Source organism: Microtus pennsylvanicus, chromosome 2 (assembly GCF_037038515.1).
Source record: "Microtus pennsylvanicus isolate mMicPen1 chromosome 2, mMicPen1.hap1, whole genome shotgun sequence".
Lineage (NCBI taxonomy): Eukaryota > Metazoa > Chordata > Mammalia > Rodentia > Cricetidae > Microtus > Microtus pennsylvanicus.
The window spans coordinates 910,289-936,537 of NC_134580.1; the positions used below are offsets into that span (position 1 = coordinate 910,289).

The 26,249-nt window shown below is 45.5% G+C and overlaps 1 protein-coding gene across 3 annotated transcripts in view; it reads right to left on the reverse strand.

Annotated features, from left to right (window-relative positions):
- Positions 1-26,249, reverse strand: part of Col22a1 (collagen type XXII alpha 1 chain) — a 225,483-nt gene that overhangs the window by 115,642 nt on the left and 83,592 nt on the right. For all 3 annotated transcript variants that reach the window (XM_075959464.1, XM_075959463.1, XM_075959465.1), the window contains 6 exons: positions 25,015-25,059; positions 24,588-24,617; positions 24,297-24,350; positions 19,753-19,806; positions 8,687-8,740; positions 161-214 (listed from right to left, as the gene is read on the reverse strand). In XM_075959464.1, coding sequence (XP_075815579.1) covers positions 161-214; positions 8,687-8,740; positions 19,753-19,806; positions 24,297-24,350; positions 24,588-24,617; positions 25,015-25,059 — 291 coding nt within the window. The remainder of the gene's footprint in view (positions 1-160; positions 215-8,686; positions 8,741-19,752; positions 19,807-24,296; positions 24,351-24,587; positions 24,618-25,014; positions 25,060-26,249) is intronic.

Genomic DNA, 26,249 nt, shown 5'->3' on the forward strand with positions numbered 1-26,249 from the left:
GGATCCAAGAGCCTGGGAGTGTAGCAGCTTAGAGGCATCTGCTTCCTGAATCTTCCTGTCTCTGGAGGCTTTATCCCGGACTTGGACAGAGAAAGGTACTTCCCTGCCCTTGAGAATGCTATCCAAAGTCCTCTTGGGGAGAAAGTCAAGCCTGGCTTACCGGAGGGCCTCCAGGTCCAGAGGGCCCTTGAACACCGGGTGCTCCAGGCGGGCCCTGTATAGAGAGAGTGAATGGTTAGAAAAGAACCCCGAGAAACTACCTGGGACAAACTGGTGCTGGAGAGAGAAAAGGTGGCAGTGTGGGAGGACTTCGGCCTCATCGGCCTCACCAGATTTCAAACAGAAAGAAAAAGAAATGAGAAAGGAAAAAATGTGAAGCAAAAATTGCAAATGACTAATAAATGTCCAATTTGTATGCTGGCTAGTTTGGGGCAATTTAGCCCAAACGGTGGTCATCTGGGAGGAGGGAATCTCAATGGAAGAACTCCCTCCATCAGACTGGAGGCATCATCTTGATTGCTGGTTGATGGGGTGGGGGGAAGCCCACTGTGAGCAGTGTCACCCCTGGGCAGGTGGGTCTGGGCTTCACATGAAAGATAGGGGAGCAAGCCAGAGTAAAATAAGTCAGAGAAAAACAAGTCAATGAGCAGCTCCATGGTCTCAGCTTCGGTCCCTGCCTTGAGATTCTGCCTCACTGACTTCACTCAATAATGGACTACCCATTATTTGTGGCCAGTGTTTTAGTGCATCAACAAGAAACCAAATTAGGAGCAACCTAAATTATTTGAACATTTAAGGAGACCATACACAAATGTGCATGCATACACATGTGCAAGATTCTCCCAGAGCCCTCTTAAGTCACCAATCACAGCCCAAGGCGATGCCAGCATTAGCATCGCAGAGCAGACTGTGGGTCTCCAGCCATAGACTGCTGATTTCCTTGGTTCACTGAGACCTCTCCCCTGCACACCTCTGCTCCATGGGAACCAGTCTGACCAGGAGTAGGGATGTGCATTGTCTGTGTACAGTGTGTACTGTATAGGGGTGCATGCATCTAGATCTGTGTACTGTATCGGAGTGTATGCTTCTAGAGCTGTGTACTGTATGGGGTGTAGACTTCTGTAGCTGTATGCAATTTCAATTATCCATTACCCATGCTGACACTTTGGGGTCCTGTAAAAGCAAAGAATATGGTAAGTATTATCTGACAAAAAGCCAGAGCTCATGTGTCCGTTGTCATGGTGGGGGAACCTGTGATCACTGAGTGGGAGGTAACCTATGAACCTGGGGGACTGAGGCAAGAGGCTCAGAGCAGGCACCTGAGCCCTGGGAAGAAGAAATGACTAACAGGCTAGACACACATCAGCAGGTAGGGACCCGATGAATAAAGGCCAGCAGAGTTGACTTTATACAATAGCCAAAAGCTCCATGAGAGAACAGGGTGTTCCCATAGCAGGCCTTGAGACATCAGTGAGAAGAGCTGTGGTTTTAACTTAGGAGTAACCAGGTAGTCTAATAAAAGACCTATGTCAACCATGTGTGTTTTTAGATTTCCAGACAGCCTATGGAGGACACGAATAGAGCCATGTGACATGTGCTGGGTCACCAGTCATGGACTAGTGGTCACTACGCAATGAGGGGGCCCCGGCAGAGGGTGGAGATCATTCTAAGCATTTTTAGGTTCATGACAGTCTTGCCAAGTGACCGCTCATCTGAGAGCATTCAGGCACATGGCAGATGAGGACTCTGTGGGGTTCTTGTTCTTGGTTTTGGTGGCAGCACGTTCTTGTTTTGTTGGCCTGGCATTCTGTATTCTTCCAGAAGTCTTTACAGCCTTCCCCTACCCCACACAACTTCTCCAAGCAAGAGAAGTCACTATGTCCCGTGCTCCCTCTGGACAAGGCCCTCTCTGGAGGCTCAGAGTACTCTTATGCATATGCCCTTCTCTTCTGAGATGATTCCCGTTGCCTGGGCCTTTTTGTGATCAAGGCCAGGGTAACTTCTAATCTTACCTTCAGATCCTCAAGCATCAAACATTTGTGTTTCCTTTGCATCTACATAGAAACTAACCCAGGCCATGACAGGGAGTAGGCATTCAGAAAATGCCAAAGGCATCTGCAAGAGTATTACAAGGGGCTAATTACAGTCATAGATCGATAATACAAGATGGCCACTGGAGGGCGATAGAAACCAAAGAATGGCATATTTGTCGAAAGCACGAACAGTTCCATTTACAGCCTCTGGGTGGCTTGTGGGAGTCAAACCATCATACACAAGAACATTTACCCAAACAGGGCTTTGAGTAGCCGCTGGAGTTCTATTTCTCAGTGGCTCACTTAGTTCTGGAGAGGTTTTAGGGCAACATCTGTCCTGACCAAGATGTCTGCACTGGGTTGCAGCAACTGGGGAGGCAATGGTCAGGAAATGCCCTGGGTAAGCACCAACCTGTCCTCCTGGTAGGACAAGGGCTGGGGAGAGAAGGCATCAAGGGTGGCGGCTGTTCGTCTCACCCCATCACCCAGGCCATGGCACTGTACCATGTGCTGCCAGGATCAACCCTGTTCACCTCTCTGCACATTAAGGAACTGCAGGAATCACCAGACACACCATGCCATAAAAGCATAAGCCAGGCCACCCACTATCACTCCAGAGGATCCCTCCCGCCTCACAGCACCCAACAATGGAGCCTAACAGGGCGTTCCCAGACAGACCATGGGTACATTTCCCTTTCTTCCCTCCTTACATACCGGGCCACGCAGATGGCGCTGAAATGTTTTGTGCCCTAAAAACACTTTTCTCAGAAATTGGGCATCCTGGACAGCCCATTACTTCTCTGACCTCCTCACACACACACACACACACACACACACACACACACACACACACACACACACAGGCTTTCTGCAAACATCCTTGCCCTGTTTCTGTTGGTGATGCTCTGGTTCACAGAATTCTACAGTTCATGATCCTTAGAGACCATCTAGTGAAAAGGAAACCTTTAGTGTTTGACAATGAAGAAAATAGGCTCAGAGAGTTTAAGGACTTTGCCAGAGGCTATACAGCTATCTTCTTCAAGTGGAAGAGAGCTATATGCCTCCTGCAGGGTCCAGCTGAGTCAGAGGAACCAGAACTGGAGGTCATACACATAGGGACAAGAGCTCCCTGTTTAGATTCCCGGGCAGCAGGTTAGGATCAGGTGCATAAGGTCAGGGACCGGTGTGATGCCAAGTGGTCCTGATATCTCTAGTACGGGATCCTTCCACCATATCACCAACTCCATCCATAGCCACCTCCACTCTAGCCCTATCCCTGTTGTCATATGAATAACAGCAGAGAGGAGGCACATGCCATATGCATGGGAGACACAGGAAAGAAGGCAGAAGCCTAGAACTGCCCGAGAGGAGCACTCCACTTGCCATTCACACTGTCCAGATTTTATGCGCCTGTTCTACCTCCTTTGAGCCCCCACACTGATCAAGTGAGGCAGACCTTTCCAACCCAAGCTACAAAGGAGGGAAGGAGAAGGGAAGTTCAATCAACTAAAATCCCACAGAACTTGTTGAAAGAGAGCACCATGGTCCAACACACCTCCCAACCCTGATACTCCAGTCTGGCATGCCCAAGTCCTGCTAAACACTCCAGTCTCGTGCCCTTCTTGCAGCCCCATTCTGTGACTGAAGGAGAATCTAGAGTGTAAATACATCTTTGGGCTCTCTGACCCAAACCTTCAGCACCTGGTTCTCTGCTGTGTACTGTAGAGGGGTTTATACAACAAGAGCTATATTCTGTATTGGGGTGTATGCATCTAGAGCTGTGTACTGTATGGGGTGTATATACATCTGTAGCTGTATGCAATTTGAATTATCCATTACCCATGCTGACGCTTTGGGTCCTGTAAAGGTAAGGAATATGACAAGTATTATCTGACAAGAAGCCAGAGCTCTTACACACAGTAGGGACTTCCCAAAGATTTGAGGCTGTAAGCACAGGACAACTAGGGGCATCTTTGTGAATTAAATGCACCCACTGCAACCGCCATGGAAAGGAAGAAAGAGGCTGATGCAGCTGGAAACAGCTGTTAGAAAGCTTGGGAGCTGTTCCCAGGAGGCATCACACGGCCTCCAGCATCCATTCCAATTGACATAGAGCATCTGGCAAGTCTAGTTTGGGGATATGAGGCAATGCAAAGCAGCATTCAGCCTACCCTGGGGACCTGCTTAGCTGGCCTCCGCTGTCTTCTGAGGGTTGTGATGCTTACAGGTGACCATGGATTTGCATGACAGCTGTCTTGCCTCTGGATCCTCCTTCTATTCAGCCTCCTGTTGTTCATTTTTCCCACAGATACCTAACTGGCATGTGGGTTTTCAGAGGATAAGGAAGCCTACTTTCCCTTCTCAAAAGAAATACCTTTAGAAACCAGGATGCTCCACCGTCTTTTCCCTTTCTTATACATGACGGTGTCTTGAGAAAGAATGTGGCTAATGAAAGAGGGAGACTGAGGTGTAAGACAACCTTCCGTGTCTGCAGCTTCCACGGATGCTGCAGGGCAAGAAACTCATCTCAGGGCCAAGAGAAGAGCAGGCTGGAAGTGAAGTGAAAATTTAAGGCTTGAAGCTGAGGACATAGCTTAGTGGTTTAGCACCTGCCTGATATGCACAGTTCCACATCACTGCAAAACAAAAACGTAAGATGTCTAGGGCTTTGGATGCCCTAGATAAAACTCTAGATGGCCTCATGCAACCTCAATGAACTTCACCTTCAGAACCTTTTTCTCCTAAAATACAGCATAAGGTTGTACATCATTATCTGTGAATTTGTGTGTGTGTGTGTGTTCCTTATTTTTCCTTTTAAACATTAATGAAAATATCTAGCCAAATTAATCTGACTATTAACAAGCAACACATTAGCCAGTAGATATAAATGTTGACAAACTGCATGCCTGTTTGCATTAACACTAATGAAAACAAAGCAATTACTTTCCATAATTAATTAACTAATCAGTTCACTAATTATTAATGAAGCAACATTTAATGCCTATACAGTGACTAAACAGCTATCTGATGTAATTAGTAGATATAATGATATATAAATAGCCAATTAATCTAATTATTAATAAAGAAATAGCAAATAATTGCTTCTATAACAGTAGTTCCAACTGTGGTATACTTAGGAAATAAGACAGAATTTGAAGATGCATGAAAATTGCCTGCATGAATTAATAGAGCAATCAAGTTAATTCCATGTGCAGCTGGGACACTTCTGAGAGCAGAATTTGTGTTTTCCCCCTGAGGTGTAACTGTGATCATTGCCCATCTCAGGAAATTTCTGCAGAGTCTTATGAGTCCACCCAGCTCTCGAACTGGCTCTGTGCTGTGGCTGTGTCTCTTCCCATCCGAAGGTTTTCATTCCACACAGAGTCCCAGGCATCGTCACCTTTGCACAAACATGCGGATGTGTCCCACAAAGACTTCTGTTTTCCTTATGCGAGATTTCTGCATGAGTGGCTGTGCTTGACTCTGAGGGCCTGCTGTTTTCTAGAAAACCGCCACCAAATTGGAAATCATGGCAAAGTTAAGCTGCTTCCGTCAGCAGTTCATACCAAAAATGCTATCAGAAAAGAGCAAGAATCTAAGCATGTGATTTTTTCACAGACAGCAAGCTACCAACTTCCTAAATTCAAGAGCGACTTCCTACACAGTGCCAATGTTTTAACACTGGCAGTGTTGAATGGTCCCATTTCCTAAAAGCACCTGTGAGGCTGTAGGATAATAAAACACAGAATGCAACGTCGCTGTGGGTGGTACACAGGGAGCTCGTGTACTGGTGTGCAGCCCTAACTCAGTGGGTAAGTTTCATGTTCTTACTAAGATTTGTGGTTGACTATTGTCTGATTAGAAAGCAAAACTCTACCATTAGTTGAAATTTTAAGATTAACACTGAAAAAGCTCAACACCTGTTCTCAATTTAGGAATGAAAAGACAGACACCACTTTTAGGTTTAACAAAAACTCAAATATTTGTAAATAAAAACTAACAAGAAAACTGTAAAAACTTGCACATTTAAAAGTGTAATACGGGGCTGAGAGACGGCCCTGTGGTTAAGAGTGCTTGCTGCTCACCCAGAGAACCTGAGTCTGGATTCCAATACCCACAATCACCTGTAAATCTAGTTCCAAAGGGTCTCACACCCTCTTTTGGCCTACATGGGCACACACACACATACATGTACATACACACATAAATTAAATCATTTTTTAAAATATACCAGTGACATGAACTTATGAATGAAGTAGTTGTTATTTGAGTTGTCTGAGCCAACATGATTATATAATTTTATCCACTTGTGTAGTAATCTGTACCATTATACACAGTTTACAATATATAGGAAACTTATAAACATTTAGTGCAAAGAAAGCACTCAAAGAAAGTACTTCTAAGCTGCTAGCCAAGATGGTTGAGCCTCATGTACTACTCCAGCCAAGACTTCAGTTAAGCCCTACTTCCTCATTACACAGAGAGAGAAAACGATACAGCCAGCTCTCCCAGGACTTGACCATTATCTCAATGTTCTCAGGATCTTCTAGAAATAATTTTAAGTACATGACGCCCACATTTCTAAAGGGTGGGGTGGGTGGTTGTTGGTCATTCAATGGATTATAAGATGTTTGTCATAATTTAGTGGGGTTGGTTATAAGTTGTTATTGGTCACGGTAAGGGAGGAAACTAAGCAAAGGAAGTTAGATTTAAGGTTCTCTTTCTGAAATGAAAATAGGGAATATAGGAATGATAGGGTAAAAGGGTCGGTTATTGGATCTACTTTTAAAGTAAAAATGCAACTAGTCCTAAATGTTTTACACTGGCATGGATTTTTATATATTGATACAAATTTAAGGTTATTTTTGTTATACTGTGTATATGCTTCTATTCTTGTTTAAGGTATTATGCCTACACAATTCATTTAACAATTCAATGTAAATTTCTACTTCTACTCCTTGAAAGCTATTATTACACACTATTTAGGATAATTAAGAAATATAGGTTAGTGGTCCTCTAACAATCAAATTTGAGGCCTTGTTAGGTATGCTTTCAAGTCCAAAAAGATATATTTTTGATAGACAGATGGTCTTCAAACAGTTCAGAATATGGTATTTAAGATGTTTTAAAAAACATAAGGCTTTTCATGACAGTGGGACAAATCTGCTCCTGGAAGCACCAATTTACTTAAAAAAAAAAGGATAATGAACATCAAAGAACCTTCAAATGGAGTTTGCTTTCTTTTTGGCTAAGTTAGAAGCTGGGCAAGAAACTGCCCTTGCCGCAACTGCTGATGTTCAAATTAGACCAGCAAGACACAAAAGAAAGCAACTACTGAATTTTACCAAGACAGGGTAGGACAGTCCTTCAAACTACCTGCTTCACAGAAAAGTCTGTCAGATATTCTAGGCCTGTAGGCCACAAATGAATGCCCCAACATTGCAGAGGAACCTTGACTGATGGTTCAGGTGGTCAGTTGTTTATGTCATTTCTCTTGTTTTGGAAATTATTTGCTCTGCACTTCCTGTTTATCCAGGTAATATTATATCCTTCACGAGTCTCTTGATGGATTCAAAATTGAACATAGTTATCAGATTCAAAACTTTGGATTCACCAAGATAGTATAGATAATGAAGTGATTTCTCAGAATATGCCAGATGCAAATTGACTGGACACTGGATGTTTTTCTCATCTGATAATTGTTCTTATTATATATAGTTTACTGTATTGGAGTTAAAACCTTTCCTTTTCATTTAGACAAAAGGGGGGAAATGTTGTGGGATGTTTGTACACTATGTGAAGATGTATGGCTATGATTGTAATAAAAATCTGAATGGCTAATAGGTATGCAGGAAGTATAGGTGGGACTTCCAGGCAGAAAGAGAGAGGAAGAGGAGGAGGGAGAATCAAGGCTCAAGGAGGTATGTGAAGGCACCAGGATACACAGAACAAGCAAAATGTGCAGGAGGAGAAGTAACAACCACAAGCCACATGGCAGAACACAGATTAATATAAATGAGTTAATTTAAGATATAAGAGCTAGTGGGACAAGCCTAAGCTATAGGCCAAGTTTTCAGAATTAGTAAGAAATTTCCATGTCATTATTTGGGAGCTGGTGGGACAGAGTAAGACTCATTACAAGTGACCATCCCATTTAGCTTTCTATTTATAAATTTTAATTTATAACATTTTTATTTTATTAGTGTATATTTGCTATACAGAGACTTCATGGTCTAATTTTTGTTCAACTATTTCATGTTATATATATCAAATCTCTATATAGATTTACCCCCACTTTCTTTTCCTTCTCCTACTCTGCTCATTCTAGACCTTTTCCTCTTCCCAAGCAGCTCTACTACATTAATGTCATATATGTGCATAAGTGTGTGTCCCTGTATGTGCATATGCACACATACACATGTGATCAGGGTTCCAGTTGAGAAAGAAGAGTCTAGCTTACTTTTTATGAATTTGGTTGTTTGGAGTTTTTCATTTGTTTGCTTCTTTCAGGAACATGGATATAACTGGTAATCATCCCTTCGCATTCTCTGATGGTGACTACAAAGATGCTGGCTACAAGCTACGGACTGGTACCAAGTCACTGAGCCAGAGAAAACACCATTGCAATAGGGGAGTTGACAGGCAGTCCTTACCTGTGGCCCCAGTGCTCCAGGGGTTCCTGGTGGACCCACTTCCCCTTTCTTCCCCTGAGGACAGAAGAGAAGCCAGAGTTAACAGTGAAATATCATCCTACAAAGCTCAGAAAAATCCTATCTCAATGACTCGAGCTTCTTGTTTAATGGGTTATTAAACAGGCCCACTCAACAGAGCTAAGTGTGGTATCAGCAAAGGGGGTACATGCTTAGGGATCCAGGAGGTCAAATGGTTTTTATCTCTGCAAGTAACATTAAAGATAGTACACCACCCAAATTTCCCAAGGCAGATCAAACAAGAGTATTGTTTTTGGTGTGTATAGTTTGTTGTTGAGATATATATATATATTCGAAAATATTTTTCCCCTCACATTCTCCCCTCCTTCAACTCCTCCCAGATCCTCCTCACCTCCCTGCATACCCAACTCCACGACTTCACAACCCCTGAGTCTCTTTCCTAACCTGCCCAATGATTCTCAGTCTCTCTAGAGAAATTGTCTGAAGAAGTGTGATTCACTCTCTCTATCTCTCCTCTCTCCCTCTTCTCCCCCACACTCCACTCTTCAGAATTACTCTGTGGTACCTACTGTCTTCATGAGCCTGGCTGTCTAACAGTAACTTCCCCAAGCTGCATCCTACAGGAGGACGTGCTGAGTGCCCCTGCCCCCTCCATGTGCAGTCACATAGTACGCCCTCCTCCATCCGTATAGATGCCCCCAACCATGGAGAAGCAGGCCACTAAGTCTGTTTGCATCCTTCTGTGGTGAGAATCCATGCAGTGAGAGATCATGGGGGCAACCACTCTCATTAGACCCCATCAGGAAACCAGCTGGGAAGTGTATTGTTGCATTTAATTTACACAGTGACCTTAATGATCCAAGTGACCCAAAGTAGTCTCCTCTGCATTACTCCCTTGGTCCTGGAATGTTGGCCGATTAAATGGAGGGACTAATTAGAAAGGAAAAAAAATCTGTAAAATTCACATTTCTCAAGACAGGTTCAGTAGGAAACTCTGCCTAGTTTCCCTACCTGCGCATTCGAATTTAATCTGTTCGTCAAGAGGACCCCGTGAAAATGTTCAGAGGCCCAGCCTGAAAGTCTAGAACACAAAGCCTGCCTGTTATACAGCTGGGAAGGCAAAGGGCTAGATTCCATCTAGTTCTCCACGGTTGAGAACATGTTCAGGCTTAAGACAGCTCTCCAAAACATCACTGCACAGGTCTGAGAATGTTAGCTCTCTCAATGTCTCTGGCCCTCTGCTCTCTGCTCTCTCCAGCTTGCTCCCGCTGTTCCCCAGTGATCCTGAACCCCATCATGTACACGAATACCAGACTTTGTTCCTCTCTGGACGCAGCCCCAGTATGTTCTTTTTGCTTTCTGTCTTTTTCTGTCCCCCAATCCGTCCTACCCTCCTTTCACTTTGTCCCTCCTTCTTCCTGTTTCCCCTCCCTCTTTTCTCTCCTTCCTGTCATCTTTCTTCCATCTCGTCCTTCTTTTCTTTTTTCTCTTCATCTTCTTCCCACATTACATGAGCACTGAGGACTCAGGAAGACCTCCCAGAGCAGGGCTGCTGAGGTAATGTTGAAAGGAAAAGGAGTCTTCATGGGGAACAGACCAGGGACAAAGAAAGACGAGATGTGTACTTAGAACGCCCATGAGAATAGGACGTCTTCACATCCTACTGTGAAAATATTGAGGCACATGAATGGAGGGAGGCAAAGGAGGTCAGCACCGAGCTTCAAAGAGTGTGTATGCCCTGAACCAAGCCAAGTCCAGATCTGAAGATAGTCATATCTGGTTTACTATGTGAAGACTGAAGCACACGAGCGATCATGTGGGGCTTGGAGACAGAACAAGGCTGGTCAAACCACACCTGCATGTTCACCAAACTCCATGCTACCCAAGCATCAGCTCACCCCTGGACTACTGCGGTACCCACAAACAGATACCTCCCTTCACAGTTTTCCCCTCTGAGAATCCAGGATTATATACATAAAACCTCCATGGAATGCCTGCTTCCCAAATATAACAGTGCTTCTTAATTCAGATCCAAATTTCAATGCCCCCCAGCCTGCCCTTCATGACCCCCATTCCTGCACCTTTTCCTCATGTCCTTCTACCCTCCTCCACCTCCAAGCATAATGGCTCCCTGCCTCTTTCTTGACAGGCCAAATAACCACAAACCCAATGGCTTTCTCTCATGTCTTCCTCCTGCCTGCAGAGTTACTTCTCTAGAGGTCCATCTGGTCTCTGCTCGATGGTCCTCTCACCTGACTGTCTCCTTGGAAACCTCATGCAAGCATCACTCTCTCCACCTGCTATACCACTCTCCGTACTCGGCCTCCCTCAGTGTGTGTTACCGCCAATACCCCCTGCGGTCTGTGTTTATTTACTGCCTCTCTGCCCTACTGGGACACAAATCATTGGGAAGCAGGCGCTGGTTCTGGTTTTATTTGATTGAAGGCACATGGTGGGATGCTTAGTACACACTAGTGAGCTGGATGTGAGCCACAGCAAAGATCATAGCAGTATGGAGAGCTGTGTGGGTCAGAAGTAGGTGATATTAGAAAGATGGGGAAAGTCTATGTGGCAATGTACTGTCTTTCAGAGAGCGACTGTCTGGCCAAAGCCCCCTGATCCAGGCCTGGCACTAGAGCACTTGGCCTGCAGGGCACATGGGATCCATGGCAACATGAGTTTCCAGACACTAGCCAGGTAAAATTCAAAATGTAGTCACAAACGCCTTAAGAAGTAAGCCGCACCTTAGATGCACCTCATCTCACCTTGCATCTGACCCTGCTTTGGAGAGAGCAGACATTAAGAGGCTGATAATAGAGGGTCCATTTCCTGCTCCTCCCTCCTCAGGGAATGGAAAACAGACACCTTTAGTGTTTGGCCTGAACAGACGCCCCTCCTTTTCCCCCAGGTTATTTCACAGAAAGTTGTTGATTATTTACAAGATGGATTCAGGATCAACCAAGCATCCCTCTGTTGATAGGAATGAAACATTGAATGGATTCTAGGAGGAGTCAAAGAGGAGAAGGAAGGACGTGAAAACCTGGCTGTGGACTGTGCCGAATAACTCGGATGCCTGCCTGCCTGCCTGCCCGTGCAGGGTAGGGAAGCAAGGGTATGAGCCTCCCTCGCAGACAGGAAGCTGTGGGGTCTCTACTTCCTCAGCAGCCCAAGATATTATGCTACTCAAAGGACGACTTGCCCTCAGAGGAAATGGTAATGAGCTATCTAACAGTCATTGGCTCAGGAAGTGCCCTCTTCCCAGGCTGTGAAACACAACACTCTGGAAGGGCAGACATATACAGCAGTTTGAATGAGAAATGCCCCCACAAAGGTTCAGATATTTGAACACTGGGTGCCTCGCTGGTGGCACTGTCTGAAGAAATGTGGGCTGGATGGAGGCCAGCGTCACATGTTTATAATCTCACTCCATTCCTGTCCTCTTCTCTACGAGCACTGAGTTCCTGCTCCTGCCACCATGCCTGCCCTTTGCTGCCCGGCTTTCCCGCCACGCTGGACTCTTAAAGCTCTGGAACCATCAGCCCAAGTAAACGCTTCTCTAGGTGTCTTTGGTCATCATGTTTACACAGCATCAGAAAACTACTACAAGACATGATGGCAGGTAGGAGGGTTATGGCAAGAAAAGAGAAATGCAAAGAAGTCTACCAAGGAAAGTAGACATGGCTAACATTAGGTTTTCAGCATGGAGAAAGAACCCTAGGATGTGATAAGAGACCAGAGAAGGCCACTGACAGCCACCAGGTAACTCCCAGAGCTCCCTCCCTCCTGCAATCACAGCTGCAGGAGGCAGCCCCGCTCCCGGGGTCATCCCCTGTAGGACTTTCTGGGTCACTTGTGCAGCAGGTCAACACTGCTAAGGCAAAAGAGGATGAGTCTAAGCTTCCCACCCCTCAAACAGTCAGAGGCTCCTCATCATATACACGACACACTGGAGCTGTTTGCGCTGAAGAGTCCACAGCCAGAAAATCCTTTTCAACAGCATCCAGCACTAAAACTCCCATACCTGAGTGACAGTTCCCACACCCCTTTAGGACTTCTGACCTTTGAGACCATGGCCACACTTCTGCCTCTCTAACACTTCCCCCTTTCAACATGTCAAAATCACATCCTGGGGCCACACCGCTTCTTCCAGGAGTCTGGGGGGAAAACGGGAAACCACATTTGAGATATATATTCCCTTGTATGCCATACAAATGAATGAGGTAGAATCTCAAGAGCTGGACCCAAAGCCCCCAAGCAGCTGTGTTAACTTCAGCTGAAGTCAGTGAGCAGCTGCTGTGCACTTCCTGAATCTGACAGGTTCTTCTGTAACAAAGAGCTATTTTGCTAACAGTAATTTTTACTTTTCTTCTCTCTCAAACTGCGGCCCAGTATAATATCTGGATAAGTATTTGTAATTGATCATGAGGGCAGAATTTTCAAGTGACTCTGGATGCCAAAACGCTGAGCAAACCGGCTCTTGACAGGGCATATCCACCAAGGAGAGGCCTATAAATTCTGGACAGCAAACCCTTCCTAGCCAGGATGTGTTACCACAGCCACAGGCAGGGCCATTAGCACACAAAAGGCTTGGCTGTGCGAGTCAGCTAATGTGTGCCATATGGTCTTTGGCTCGGCTCCTCCTCTCCATGCCTCCAAATGTCAAGAATGATCATTTTCTACTGCTTGGATCTGAAACCTAGTGTTCAGGGACTACTTAGAACAGCCTAACAAAAGCCTGGCTGCAGGCCCTGAAATGAATCAAACAGTAGCCTCTGGCCCAAACGCTGCGCTCCCATCTGGTCCAGCAGGAAGTCTCAACCATGGAGACTGGAACAAATGCCACCCAGACTTCCAGTGACAAGGTCTGCCCGTGTTTCTCACCGAAACCTGACAGAAGTCAGAGCTGGGGCAGCTAATGCGGTTTGGCCACCGTGAGACCTCAGCGCCAAGGGAAACAGATGAATATGACACGCATCTGGGGTACCACACAGGATGTGCCCGGTCGGTTAGTCAGTCAGCTATCTGTGAGGTGCTCCCAATTGGGAAAACAGTTCCCAGTTTTGATCTCTGCAATAGGGAACACACCAAATTCTAAATCTGGGGAGGAGCCAGGCAGACCTGGTTCTCAACACTGGGGACTCACACATTTCTTCGGGTCTTGGATCAACTGAGATTAAGCGACCATACCCCGTGATACATAGAGAAAACTAAATAACAAACAGGAAAATAAAATTTATGAATTTATAAAGCTAGGATGGGGAGATGACTCAGTGGGTAAAGTGTTTGGCACGAAGGCCCAAGTTTGGAGCATCTGTAATGCTAGCACCAAGGGGAAGAGAAAAATTCTGGAGCTCATAGGCCTTGTAGTCTATCTAACCCAATGATGAAACCTTGTATAGACAAAGGGGGGGAGATGTCTGATGTTGACCTCTGACCTCCACACACATGCACATATGCACACACTCACACACACAGTATACACACATTCAGAGAAACCCACTGCAAAGCTGCACACCTGCCCTGTGGTGATTGGCCAATTATCTGTTGCCACCTGCTGCTGGCTCTATGCCTGGGAAGATGAACTCCATTTAAAGATGGCGCCCTCCTGACACTGATACATGGGAAAGAACATGAGCACCAGAGGGAACCTCTGTCTTCAGAAGGGGAGAATGAAATCTAAGAGGATCAACATTTCGGTTCTCGTTACCTGATGAGAGGAAACCAGCAGACGTGACAATAATCAAAAGGGCCAAAAAGCTTGATGTGAGCTTGAGCAAAGAGCAGACAACAGCGATCAGAGGGAGCTTGGCCAGGGCACCGAGTCCTCACTCTGAGTTTCCAGGACCCTCTTCCTCATGATTCAATATTCTGGATTTTACACTTAAGTTAAAATTTTGATATTTTTTTTTGTTTTGTCAAGAAAAGAGGAAGAAAAGATATGTAGGCTATACATTCAGGACTCAGCAGCAAAGAGCTAGGCGACAACCACATTCCCTCCACCTATACTGGATATGTCCTGTCCAAGGTGAGGGCCTGGGGGACCAGATACCAGTCCTGGATCCCGCCCTTCTCCACAACACACAGTCATGTGTGTGCTCAGAGATCTGACTCCATGTCTGATCCATTTCCTCTGGCACACAAATTATCCAAGAAACTTACCAATGCCCTTATATACTATTGTATATCCCACATGGTTCCGTATATTGGATAAGTAGTTCACATATACACAAACTTGTGTTTTATGGCTGTGAAATCCTAATACTTTAAACACAGAAATAAGTCTCCACTCCTGTGCTTTTACATCCTAGTGGTGAGAAGATGGGTCCCCAACATGAAGAGTATCAACAAAGTCCTCTTCAGAACATGGACACCGGCTGAAGGGCACAAGTGTCTAGGAGTAGACAATAAGGAGGACAGACCTCTTGGAGAGAACGAGCTTCCTGGAAACCTGGAACATGCAAGTGTTAGAATGGCCTTAGGCTCGCTCTGCTTCTTCCACTGGAACATTCCAGATTCAGACACCTTTGCTCCTCTCCCAAGCCCAGCTGACAGTGGTTCCTGCCTCCTCCTTACCTTCTAGATCAGGCAGGAGGAGGCTAAATCAAATCACACCATTGCTGGCTCCACCCTGGGCAAGCATTCCTTATTTACTATGCTGTAACGAGGGCTGGGCATCGCTGCGGCTTAGGCACCAGTCCGCTGCCTTTACCATGTCATTGGAGAAAAATATCAGCTTTGTCTAAATGAATGCATTCACCTTGCCAATGATTATGCTGTCTGTCTGTGGCTAATCTCTAAAGCAGCTGGCCCAGATTCCTTCCCCTACCTGATGTTTTAGTCTGTGTCTGCATGCATAGGTGTCCGTGCCTGGTTTTAGCTGCTCTGTTTCTTCCCATAGCCTGTGTGCGCATCCTGATGTTCAGGAGTAGTTTCTGGTGATGTTTCAATTGAAAGTGATGGGGGGAGGGCTAGTAGGGGCTAGTGGAGATGACAGGTCAAAAGCAAGAGAAACAGAGATAGAATGTTTTAGTAAGTCATTCTATCTCGGGTTCTCCTAACTCAGCCAGGGGCTAATGGCATAGGAAGTTGCTTCCTAGCCCACAACATCTCAATTACCTGCTTCCCTTTTCCGTGTCTTGCAGGCACTGAAATCAAACAACGTTTCCAGGATGGAACACAGGAGGAAGTGATGAACAGCCACACACTATCAGAGGAGCAGAGGCCCCTAAATACCTCCAGTTACCACTTGTGACTCACCAGAGGGAGCAGGGCAAGAGAAACAGCCCTCCGCTCTCCCGATGCATCCTGTAGCATGGTCTTCCTCATTGCCTCCATTGCTCTACAAAAGCCCTTCAGGATCCAACCGCTTACCCGGTCACCTCACTGCCCAGCCTGTGAACCGGGCCAGGCTAGGACTTCCACAACCCATTGCCTCAATGTCTCCAGCTCTGGCCTCCATGTCTCCAGCTCTGGCCTGAGCAGCCATTTGAATCATTTGATTATCAGGGAGCTCCTGAATGATGCTCTCCTCTTCCCTGTAACTGACCCCAAATCCAAATGGATATATTTAGAATGCAAGTCTGACTGTCCAGTGTGGTATCAAACATCACAGTGAGCAAATGCAGCCAGGCACAGAGGAGACAGACCATGCTGAATACTCGGGTAAATATTTGATGAAATTTCAAACAGGTTTTGGGGTTGGATAATGGTATTATGATTTGGTTTCTTTTAAAATCCTTATCTTTGGGAGACAATATGCTGAAATATTCATATACAAATTATGGGACTAAGCATTGCTTCCAGCTAACCCAGTGATGGGCAGAGTTGAGTGTAGCTATAAATAAAACAGACTTTTTCAATGAATTCATAAATGTTGAAATAGATATTAGGGATATAGAGGTTCACTTAGCTATTTTTTTCAACTTTTGCATATTTTTTTCCATAATTGACCACAGTGAAGGCAGCCAATTGCTCCACACTTCAGACACAATGAAGGCCACCATCCTCCAATGGCCTCCAAGGCTAAATGCTAATTGTTCTCATGTCCTCTTATTTAAATGCCCTGCTAGACCCTTGATGGCTACAATCATGCCTTGCCTAGATATGCCAAGCAGCCCCTGCCCCAGGCCTTACAGCTGCCAGCCTGAGCTGCCACCTCATTGCCTCCCAGACTGATCCAGTCTATCATTCTCTCTGGGGCCTTTCTGCATCCCCTGCTTAAATGCTAACTACCATGTGTGCCTTCCTCTGCCTGCCAGAACATAAACAGCGAGCACCCTCAGTGAACCACCAGTGTGGCCAGCCAATGAAGAAGAAACATTTGTTGAAAGGATGAAGTTATCCTAGAAAGAACAGGAGGAAGGCTAGGGTACGATAAGAACAAGACCAAAAAGGACAAGGATGAAAAAGAAAAAATATTAAAAAGAGAATGGATGGGGCAAAGTCCCCAGGAAAGTTTCAGCAGGGCTGGGACAAGAAGCCATGGCTATGGCTCTTTGGGGTTGTAACGGATGCACGCCCAAGACTTGCAAATGACACTGCTGGATGTAATCTATGCACAGAAATTGTAGTAGTCTCCTCTGCAGGACACTTCCTTTGTCCCATGACCATCTTCAGCATCCCTTTAACTATAAAGCTGCCCCAAACAGCACCTGCTCCCACATCACTCCCTGAAGACTCAGAATCCTTGTCTAAATTGAACTTCCCCTCTCCTCTGAATATCTCAGCGTCTTTATCCATCTCCCTGGAAACCTGACATAGCATAGCCTTAGGTGACTTTGAGCATCAGTCTGCAGAGCCCTATGTCTTTTTGGCAAATCCCATGGCAGATAGCAGAACATCTGTGTATCATGCGAGCTCAAAATAAAATTTGTGGGCATATGGTGCACCGGAAGATTGAGCAAAAGTAAGACAAGCTTTGCAGAAGGGTATGTAGTCCTGGGTGGAAATCCCTGAGGGGCCATTGAGCAACTGTCTTCTTTAAGAACCTGGCCTTAATTCACAGACGTTATTGCCAGGTCCAGCACACAGTTGGAGCTTGCTACATCCACATCGACATCCCACTCCACACACAGCTCTACCCTACCCTCTCCATCTTTCCTGCTCCCCTTGAGTCTCCCTATTCCGTTCTATTCCGTTCCCTAAATCTCAAAATTGATATATCTGCTCAGTTCTCAATTCCCTCAAGCTGTGCTCAGTATGAAGGAAGCCAAGTCCGCATTTCATCTGTGATTGACGTGGCTCACAAGGCTGAGAGCTTCATGGCATGAGAACAGCTGATTTTAAAAGCACACACGGTAGGTCCAGGCAATGCCTGACAATAAAGGGTGGGCCTGATGGGCGAGCCCCTACAAGATACCATTTCTCCTCTCAGTGGGTAAATTAAGTAAGTGAATAAAAACTGCTCATTGTCATCTTTACAGAGAGAATTCCGTGGACCAGCTAATACTATATTGGGAAAGGTGGCACTTGGAGAAGTTCAATGCCATCAAAGCAAGGTGCTCATAAACACTAATGACATCGCGTGTGACGATGTTGCCTTCTCATAAGACTGCATGCGGACCTGTTCAGAGAATAAAAGCCCAGTAGTGGGACAATTTGCTTCCCCTTCTGGGCGTTCTTCTCACAGCAACTCAGCCATTATGAGGCTTCACCGCAATAGCCAGAAAGCCACAGGTTTGCAAAGACCAGGCAGCACCCAAGAGTCACAGAGCCTTGAGGTCAAACCCATACACGTTTTTTTCAAAGCCTAGGATCCTCTACTACATGGGAGAGAGGGAGCAACATGGTAGCGACTTCATTTGACTGACTGGAAACTGAGATGGGCTACGGCTGAGTATGTGAATGTGAAGTCACTCTCTTGCCTCCCACCCTCGGAGCCTTGGAGACACCTTTCCACATGGCCCCCGACCTTTACAATGAGCTTCTCTCAGACTCCTGGAGGTTCACGATGGTTAAATTCAACAGAATTGTTTGAGGGTTCACCGGTGAGCAAGGACAGGTAGAGCTGATGAGCGACAAGAGTCACGCATGATTTCACAGTGGAAGATGTGGGATTTGTGGGCTCCACTCCCTGAGTCAATTCACAGCATGTATGCAAAAGCATCCTCCAAAAGAGCTGTGTGATATTTGGGCCAAATGGGGCATCCAGTAGGTTAGGGGCTGCTCCATCAGACACTAGGACCTCTACCCACCCCATGGGTCAGTGGCTCCATGGCCTCTGGATAAGAAAATGCAGGGTAGAGGAGTTAGCTGTGCCAGGAGCTGCCTGTCTCTCTAGTGCATCTAATTACCCAGTGGAGAGCACCGTGAGGGACTAGAAAAGCGAGCAGAAGCTTCAGGGGTACATTCCAGTGGTGGTGGATACGGATGGGAACCAGCATCACAGAGCTGAGCCTGAGTCCTGGTCCAGTTAGCCATAAGCCATACTGCAGAGTATCCAACTTTTGTATGCTGCAACAGCCCTCCTACCAAAGCCTGTGACACTATGCCCGGCATCAAAACTTTACAGAAGAAGGCAGTTACTAAATTTAATTAAAGATAATTACATCAATTTGACTATCATGAGCTACAATATTCAATGATAATGCAGATATTCAAATTAAAGTTGTAACATGTTAGCGGATTACTACCTTTGTCTCTATTTTCTCTTAGGTTTTTCTCAAAATTGAACTCCCTCATCATCTCCTATGAGAAACTTCGGCCACTGTCAGCCTGGGTCAGCGGCTTCCTCTGAATACCGCCCCCATTTGGCTTCTTTCTGGTGGGAATTCTGATTTCACAGGGCTAGTGTGTCCCCATGTAGCAGACCCACAACCAGTCACAGACTACCTGCCATGTCTCCAAGGCCCAGATCAAGGCAGAGAACAAAGTGGATTCTAAACCAGATGAATGAGCCGAGCCCAGTCTTTCAATTGTCAATATTCACTGCGAGTTCCTGGGGCAGAGGTTGGACTTGAGTCCTCTTTTGGATGTCAGACAATGGAGGCCACGCAGATGAAGCCAGCGTGGGTGAGCAGGACATCAGAAAGTGAACATGGTTTACTTACTCGGAGACCTGGAGGCCCAGGGGGTCCCTCTCTGCCTTCTGGACCAATCGAACCCTTCAAGAGAAGAAAAAGAAAAAGGAGAGAGAATGTTAAGTGTGGGGTTCCACAGCATGGCATATGCTCTGCCTCTCACTCTCATTGGACAGGAACTTGTCACGGCATCCAAATGGGTAATAATATGGTCAGAGGGGAAGCAGCAGTTTATGATCTTAAATCTATCTAAAACATACAGATGGATATGGGCGTATAAGCAAGAAGACACAGGCGATGTCGCACACACTACAGAAGAGCACAGCAGGAACGGCATAGTTAACTCAGTAGTCTGCATAGAACACACAGAGAAGAAGCATCTGAAACCCAAATGTCTAACTCCTAAGTCTGTGCCCATTCTTTTCATCTTGTTTCCTCCATAGGAACCAGCTTGGGTTCTCTGAGTCTTGGGGAAGAATAACCAAAGTATGAAAGTTAGGACAAACCACCTGGAGAGATGGCTCCACTGTTAAGAGCACTTGATGCTCTTCCAAAGGCCCTAGGTTCAGTTTCCAAAACCCACATGGGGGCTTGCAACCATCTATGGCACAAGTACAAATGGATCTGACTCCTTCTTCTGACAGCCACAGGCACCAGGCACACATGTGATGCACTTACATAGCAGGCTAAACACTCATACACATAAAGTAAAAATAAATAAATAAATAGATAAATTTGTCACAAATACAATTATCCAGGAAAGGTACATGTCAATTAGAGAAAGAATGCTGATGTCTATAAATGATGTGTGTCCTCTGGTATGGGAGGGTCAACAGACATTACCAAATCCTGGTCATGTCTTCTCTAAAATGGAGGCGATGTACCCATGTGCTGAGCATTCGAGAGGAGCACATGGAGAGCAGACCCTTGGGCTCAGTGCATCGTTTCATTTGTAAAGAACAAGTGGGAAAGCTTCATGGGCAGGTTAGATCCTCATCTCAAGGGCTATCTCCATCACCATGCCTTGGTAAAATTTGTCCAGAACCTTCATTCATTATCTTAAAGAGTTGGCATCATATATGCACAGTCCCTATGGCAAATGTTGCAGAATTCCTTGGTAACCAATCAGATTCTATTTAGAGCCATGGTCTTTTCTTTCTATAACACTGTGTAAGTGGGAAAGTGAGTGTATGCATGGTATGGTAGGAGAAACGTGCTGAGCTCTGGGCACCCCAAAAGAGGAGACCCCCACAGAAGTTACTCTGCTTTAAGCATGGAAAAATGCCTGGCATTGAGCAGGCCCTTTAGTGGCTTAGCCATGCATTGGTACGATTGGCAGAGCCTGCTTCATCCTAGGGAAGGGAGCTAGCATTTGGATGCAGAGTATCATATGCTGTTTCCAATTATGGAACAGGATATATTTTCCTCTCCCTAAGGTTGCTGAACACAGACTCAATTTTTTTTCTGTTCTCCACAGAATTCACTAAAGCCAGCTTCCCAGTTTTGTTCAATTCAATGAAGATTTAAGAAGCAGTTGCTCTGCGGATGGCTCTGCTGCCTGGGATTCAAAAGAAGGAAGAGATGCAGACCGATGCCCATCTTGGGCTTAGGAAATCTCCAAGGGCACTATTTTGTACATCAGTCCATTTAACCCCCACAGCACAGTTATGTAAGGGGTGATGGTAATGATAATTCTCAAATTAGAGATGAATCAATTGGGTATTAGAGTCATCAGACACTGTTAGCAAAGATGCAAAGCTACGTTTTTGGAAGAACGCAACAGGCTGTGTGGTTAAGGCCTTTGGCATCTAACTGTGAGTGCCTTCCATGGTCACCCTGCTTTTTATCCACTCCAGTCAAGTCCCACTCGAATGCTCTCTTGAGTGTCCATCAGCAGGAGCATCTCTCCGTAAGTATTCATTATGTGATAAACCTATGGATTTCAAATAGGAAAAGTATTGGTCCTGGCCTTAAGAAATTTAGTCCTACTATAGCAATAAAATGACTCCCAATGGCATCTTTCTATAGCCATTGATTAGAGTATCGCTCAGCCTTCACCAGAGAAACTTCCTGAAATAGAAGGGAACTGACACAGAGATCCACAATTGGACAATACGGGGGGGGGGGGCAGACTTTGGAGCACTCAGTCCTATTTTTCTTCATCAAGTCCCTTCTCCCAGGACTCTAAGATCTATGCAGAAGAGGAAGCAGGAAGACTAAAAGAGCCAGAGGTGTGGATGACTCCAAGGAAAGATCATCTTCCAGACATAACAGGACTGATGCAACCCACAGACCTACGACAGCATGCAGAAGACCTGCACAGGTCAAACCAGATAAAATCCCAGCACTGACAAAGGAAGAGGATACAATACCACACCTCTAACCAAGAGTCCCAAGAGTCTATTTGCAATAGATACCCGTGGGAAAGCTAAAATCAGTTTCCTCCCAAGCTGAGTCCCTTGGTATATCAACTGTACTTCAAGGTAGGCCCCATGCCCAGGAGTAACTGGCAAACACAAGAGACTTCTTGGTTTGGGGGAGGGTGTGTGTACGTGTGTGTGTGTGTGTGTGTGTGTGTGTGTGTGTGTGTGTGTGTGTGTGTACAAGCATGTTCATGCACTTTTGAGTATGGTTTGGTATTATATCTTACTGATTTTGTTTTATTTTTTAGTTGGCTTGTTTTTTTTCAATTTCCATTAGAGAGGGTAGGGAAAATCTGGGAGAAGGTGGGGGAGGTGAAAGAACATGATGAGAATATATTGTACGAAAGCAAAGGAAATAAAAATGAATGAAGATAGTCAAATACACAAGTAAACAGACAAATGTGATTCTAAAAATACATTGCATGGAAAAAATAAGCAAAAACAATGCTTTAAAGAAGTGTAGTCCTAGAATCCTGTTTCCCTTTTAACAAAGCCTCCCCTGGGTGTTTCCAGAACCTTGGCTAACATAAGCAATTCCACTATCAACACCTTCTCCTGCATTAAGCCCTGCTCTCCAATGACAGGCATGTACAGCATGAACAACATCTTCGGTAACCTCGGTTCTCCCGACGGCAGTCTGACCCTAGTGAAGGACCTTAGCAAAGCTCCAAGGCCTTCTCCATCACACCCTTCACAATGAGAAGCACCAAGGCTAGGTAGATAGACACCCAGTTCAATTTTGTGTTTTGCCTCTTACTAGTTTTTTAAGTCAATCAACCACCATCATGTCAATCCCTTCACTGATGAAGATGAGCAACTTTTGTACAGAAATTCATCATTTTCCAAGAATGGATCCAGAATGTATATTCACATACACACAGAACGTAAAACTCTCAAAGCTTACAGCTATACTAGATACACAGCTATGAGAAGATGAGCCTTGGAATGGTGGAACAGAAGATAGCTTTATTGATCCAAAAGTTCTGATAGTAAATTGTTCTAGCTACATTGATGTGGGAGGTGATATATGCTGTGAATGTTTTATTGCCATTGGTTAATTTAAAAAGCTGCTTTGAGCCAATGGCTTAACAGAGTAAAACCATGCTGAAAGAGATATACAGAGAGAGTAGGCAGCGTCAGGGAGAAGCCATGCTGGAACCTTGCCAGTCAGTCACAGTCACGTGACAATACAGATTAGTAATAATTAACCAAGCGTATAAGACCTAGCTACCAATACGCTTAAGCCATTGGCCAAACAGGACTGCAAATAATATAGTTTCTGTGTGATTATTTCAGGAGTCTGGGTGGCCAGGAAACAAACAAACAGCCTCCCCCAACACTACATTGTAATCAAACACTATCTAGGCTTGGTTTATGTTCCACCCCTTGTCACAGAACCCTCATGATGAACAGGCTCTAAAGCTCAAAGTGAATCAATTTATAGATGCAGCTGCTTCATTTCCCTCAAAAAAATACAACAATGTAAAGAAATAAGAATTTTGTTGCCTGGAAATGAAACTTTAACATACACACACACACAGTGAGTGAGAGGGATTGAGAAAGAGAGAGAGAGAGAGAGAGAGAGAGAGAGAGAGAGAGAGAGAGAGAGAGAGAGTGTGTGTTAAATGCCCCCCATAGAGTTCACTGCATTTTTACTAATTAGCCTTAGAATCTGAACTTCCACCATAAATGATCACAGGGACCCTTCAGTGTTCTCCTCCCAAACGGTTATTTTCCACATCATTAGCTTCTTAACACAGGCAGAAATCAATGGCCGCCTGCACAGAGCCTCTGAGCGATCAAGGCTAATGGGAGAGGTGGGAAAAGTAAATATGCATGAAGTGGTTCAACTGTCACTTCAGTGTCCCATCTGAGCAGAAACGGACACACCTAGAGTCCTGATCACGGCCTGTCGGGGGACAAGGGGCTCTGAGTGCAGGCTGCGTGATCTCTGCACTTGATTGTGCATCAGCAACAATACCCCCTGTCCACAGTTCAGTGTCCCATGGAGGATGGTAAAAGCCCACAGCTCCTATCCTGAGTGAGAACAGAGCTTCTGAAATACTCCCCTGTTCAGCAATAGGAAAGAATATGCATCCCCAGACTTACAGGTGTTTAAGTACACCCTGCTATGGGGGAGGAGTGACTTACCGGTGCTCCTGAAGGTCCAGGTGGACCTTGGTGACCTCTTGGTCCAGGGGCTCCCTGAAAAGACAAGAAACTATGCATTAGTCACCACTCTCCTCTCTACCTGAACAGGAACACCACCACCCAAGGCCTTTCATTGACAAGGTCCCAAGCTCCCCAAGCTCCCAGAAGGCAACAAAGGCTTCTGACTCTCAGCTGGAAGTCAACTGGACACATCCCTGACAGAATTCCTGAACCCAACCCCATAGCTGTGGCTTTTCTTCTGCCAACATGGGAAAGACCTGTTTTCCATACCTGCTCTCCCTTCAGGCCCTCTCTGTGCACCTGAGAGACAGACAGGAGTTAGCAAAGGTGTCACCATGTCCTCAACAGTCACCAGACACTCTCAGTTCCATCCCAGCTATCCACTCTGCGTGTCACAATGCAGTGGCTTATGATTCTTCTCCAATCTGATTCAGTATTTGATATCAAATGCCCTTTTTGATAAAGGTTTGAACAGCACACATTAAGCATATGTAATAGTGGGTTTCATGATAGCCTTATTTAATGAACATACATAGTATTTCCTGATTTCACTCCTCCTTCAGCAACCACTAACTGCCTGTCAATCCCTATCCACGTTCACTCAATCGGATGAGTTCTGCTTTATGCAGAGAGGTCAGTACTCTGTGACCAATTCCATGAGCTCATGAGCGCATGGGTCCCACCTTCAGTCACTCACCACAGAGCCTGGCACGCCAGGGGGTCCTGCCGGGCCCACATCTCCCTGCAGAGGAGAGAAAGTAGATCAACAGTTATGTCCTCCACATTCTTCTGTTGCTTATTCCAAACACCAAGAGGATCTTCTCTGTGCTCCACCACACACATTTCCATCATGCCTGGATGTCCCCCACCTCGAGTATTCTAGAAGCTCTGCATCCAATTCCCATCTCACTCTCAAGCTCAGATGCTACTGGAGGACACAGGCCTTTTCATTTCCTCTTTGTGCTCATTCAGACCAGGGTCTCAGCAGCTGCTGTGTGAGGTGTGTCACATCTATCTACTGTTCCAGAAACAGCGCTGGACCCCCATTCTGGGGATACCTGATGCAGCAGGCTGTGCTGGAGGTGGAAACCACAGGATTTCCATCTTTGCAGTGGCCCTTGTGCCAAGTTCATGGTTTAGCACATGGTCAGCACTTACCTAACGTCTACCAAAAGAGAGACCCTGTGTGGGGACAACCCAGTCACATATCTCTAGATTACTAGTCTGAAATGCTATGAGACCTTGAATGATTGCTGCTAAGCTCCTGGGGGTTGGGGTAATTTGTTACCTAGTTAATCGATACACTGGAGATAGTGTACAATTTTCAACATAACACAACATAGATGCTCTGAGATACCTAGCAGTGCATCATTCGAGGGTCATGTGGATGGATTTAAAAGTATAATTAATAAAGGAGGAAGGATTGTAGGAGCCAAAGGGGTCAGGGACACCCCAAGAACACGGACCACAGAATCAACTAACCAGCGCTCACAGGGGCTCACAGAGAGTTAAGCAACAGTCAGGGAGCCTTTATGGGTCTGAGCTAGGTTCTATGCATATGTGTGTGTGTAGCTTGTTGTTCTTGTGGAATAGTAGGAGTTGTCTCTGACTTTTTTTTGCCTGTTTGGAGGACCCTTTTTCCTCCTACTGGGTTGCCTTGTGTAATATTGATATAAGGATATGTGCCTAGTCTTATTGTAACTTGTTACACCGAGTTTGGTAGATATCCCTGTAGGACCTGCCCTTTTCTGAAGGGAAAAAGAAGAGAAATGGGTCTGGAGGAGAAAGGAGGTTAGGGGAGGAGTGGAGGGAGGAGAAACTGTGGTCCAGATATAATTTAGGAGAGAATGAATGAATAGATAGATAGACAAGACAGACAGACAGACAGACAGATTTAATAAAATCTGTTGTGGAATCTTGGAGAAGATACTA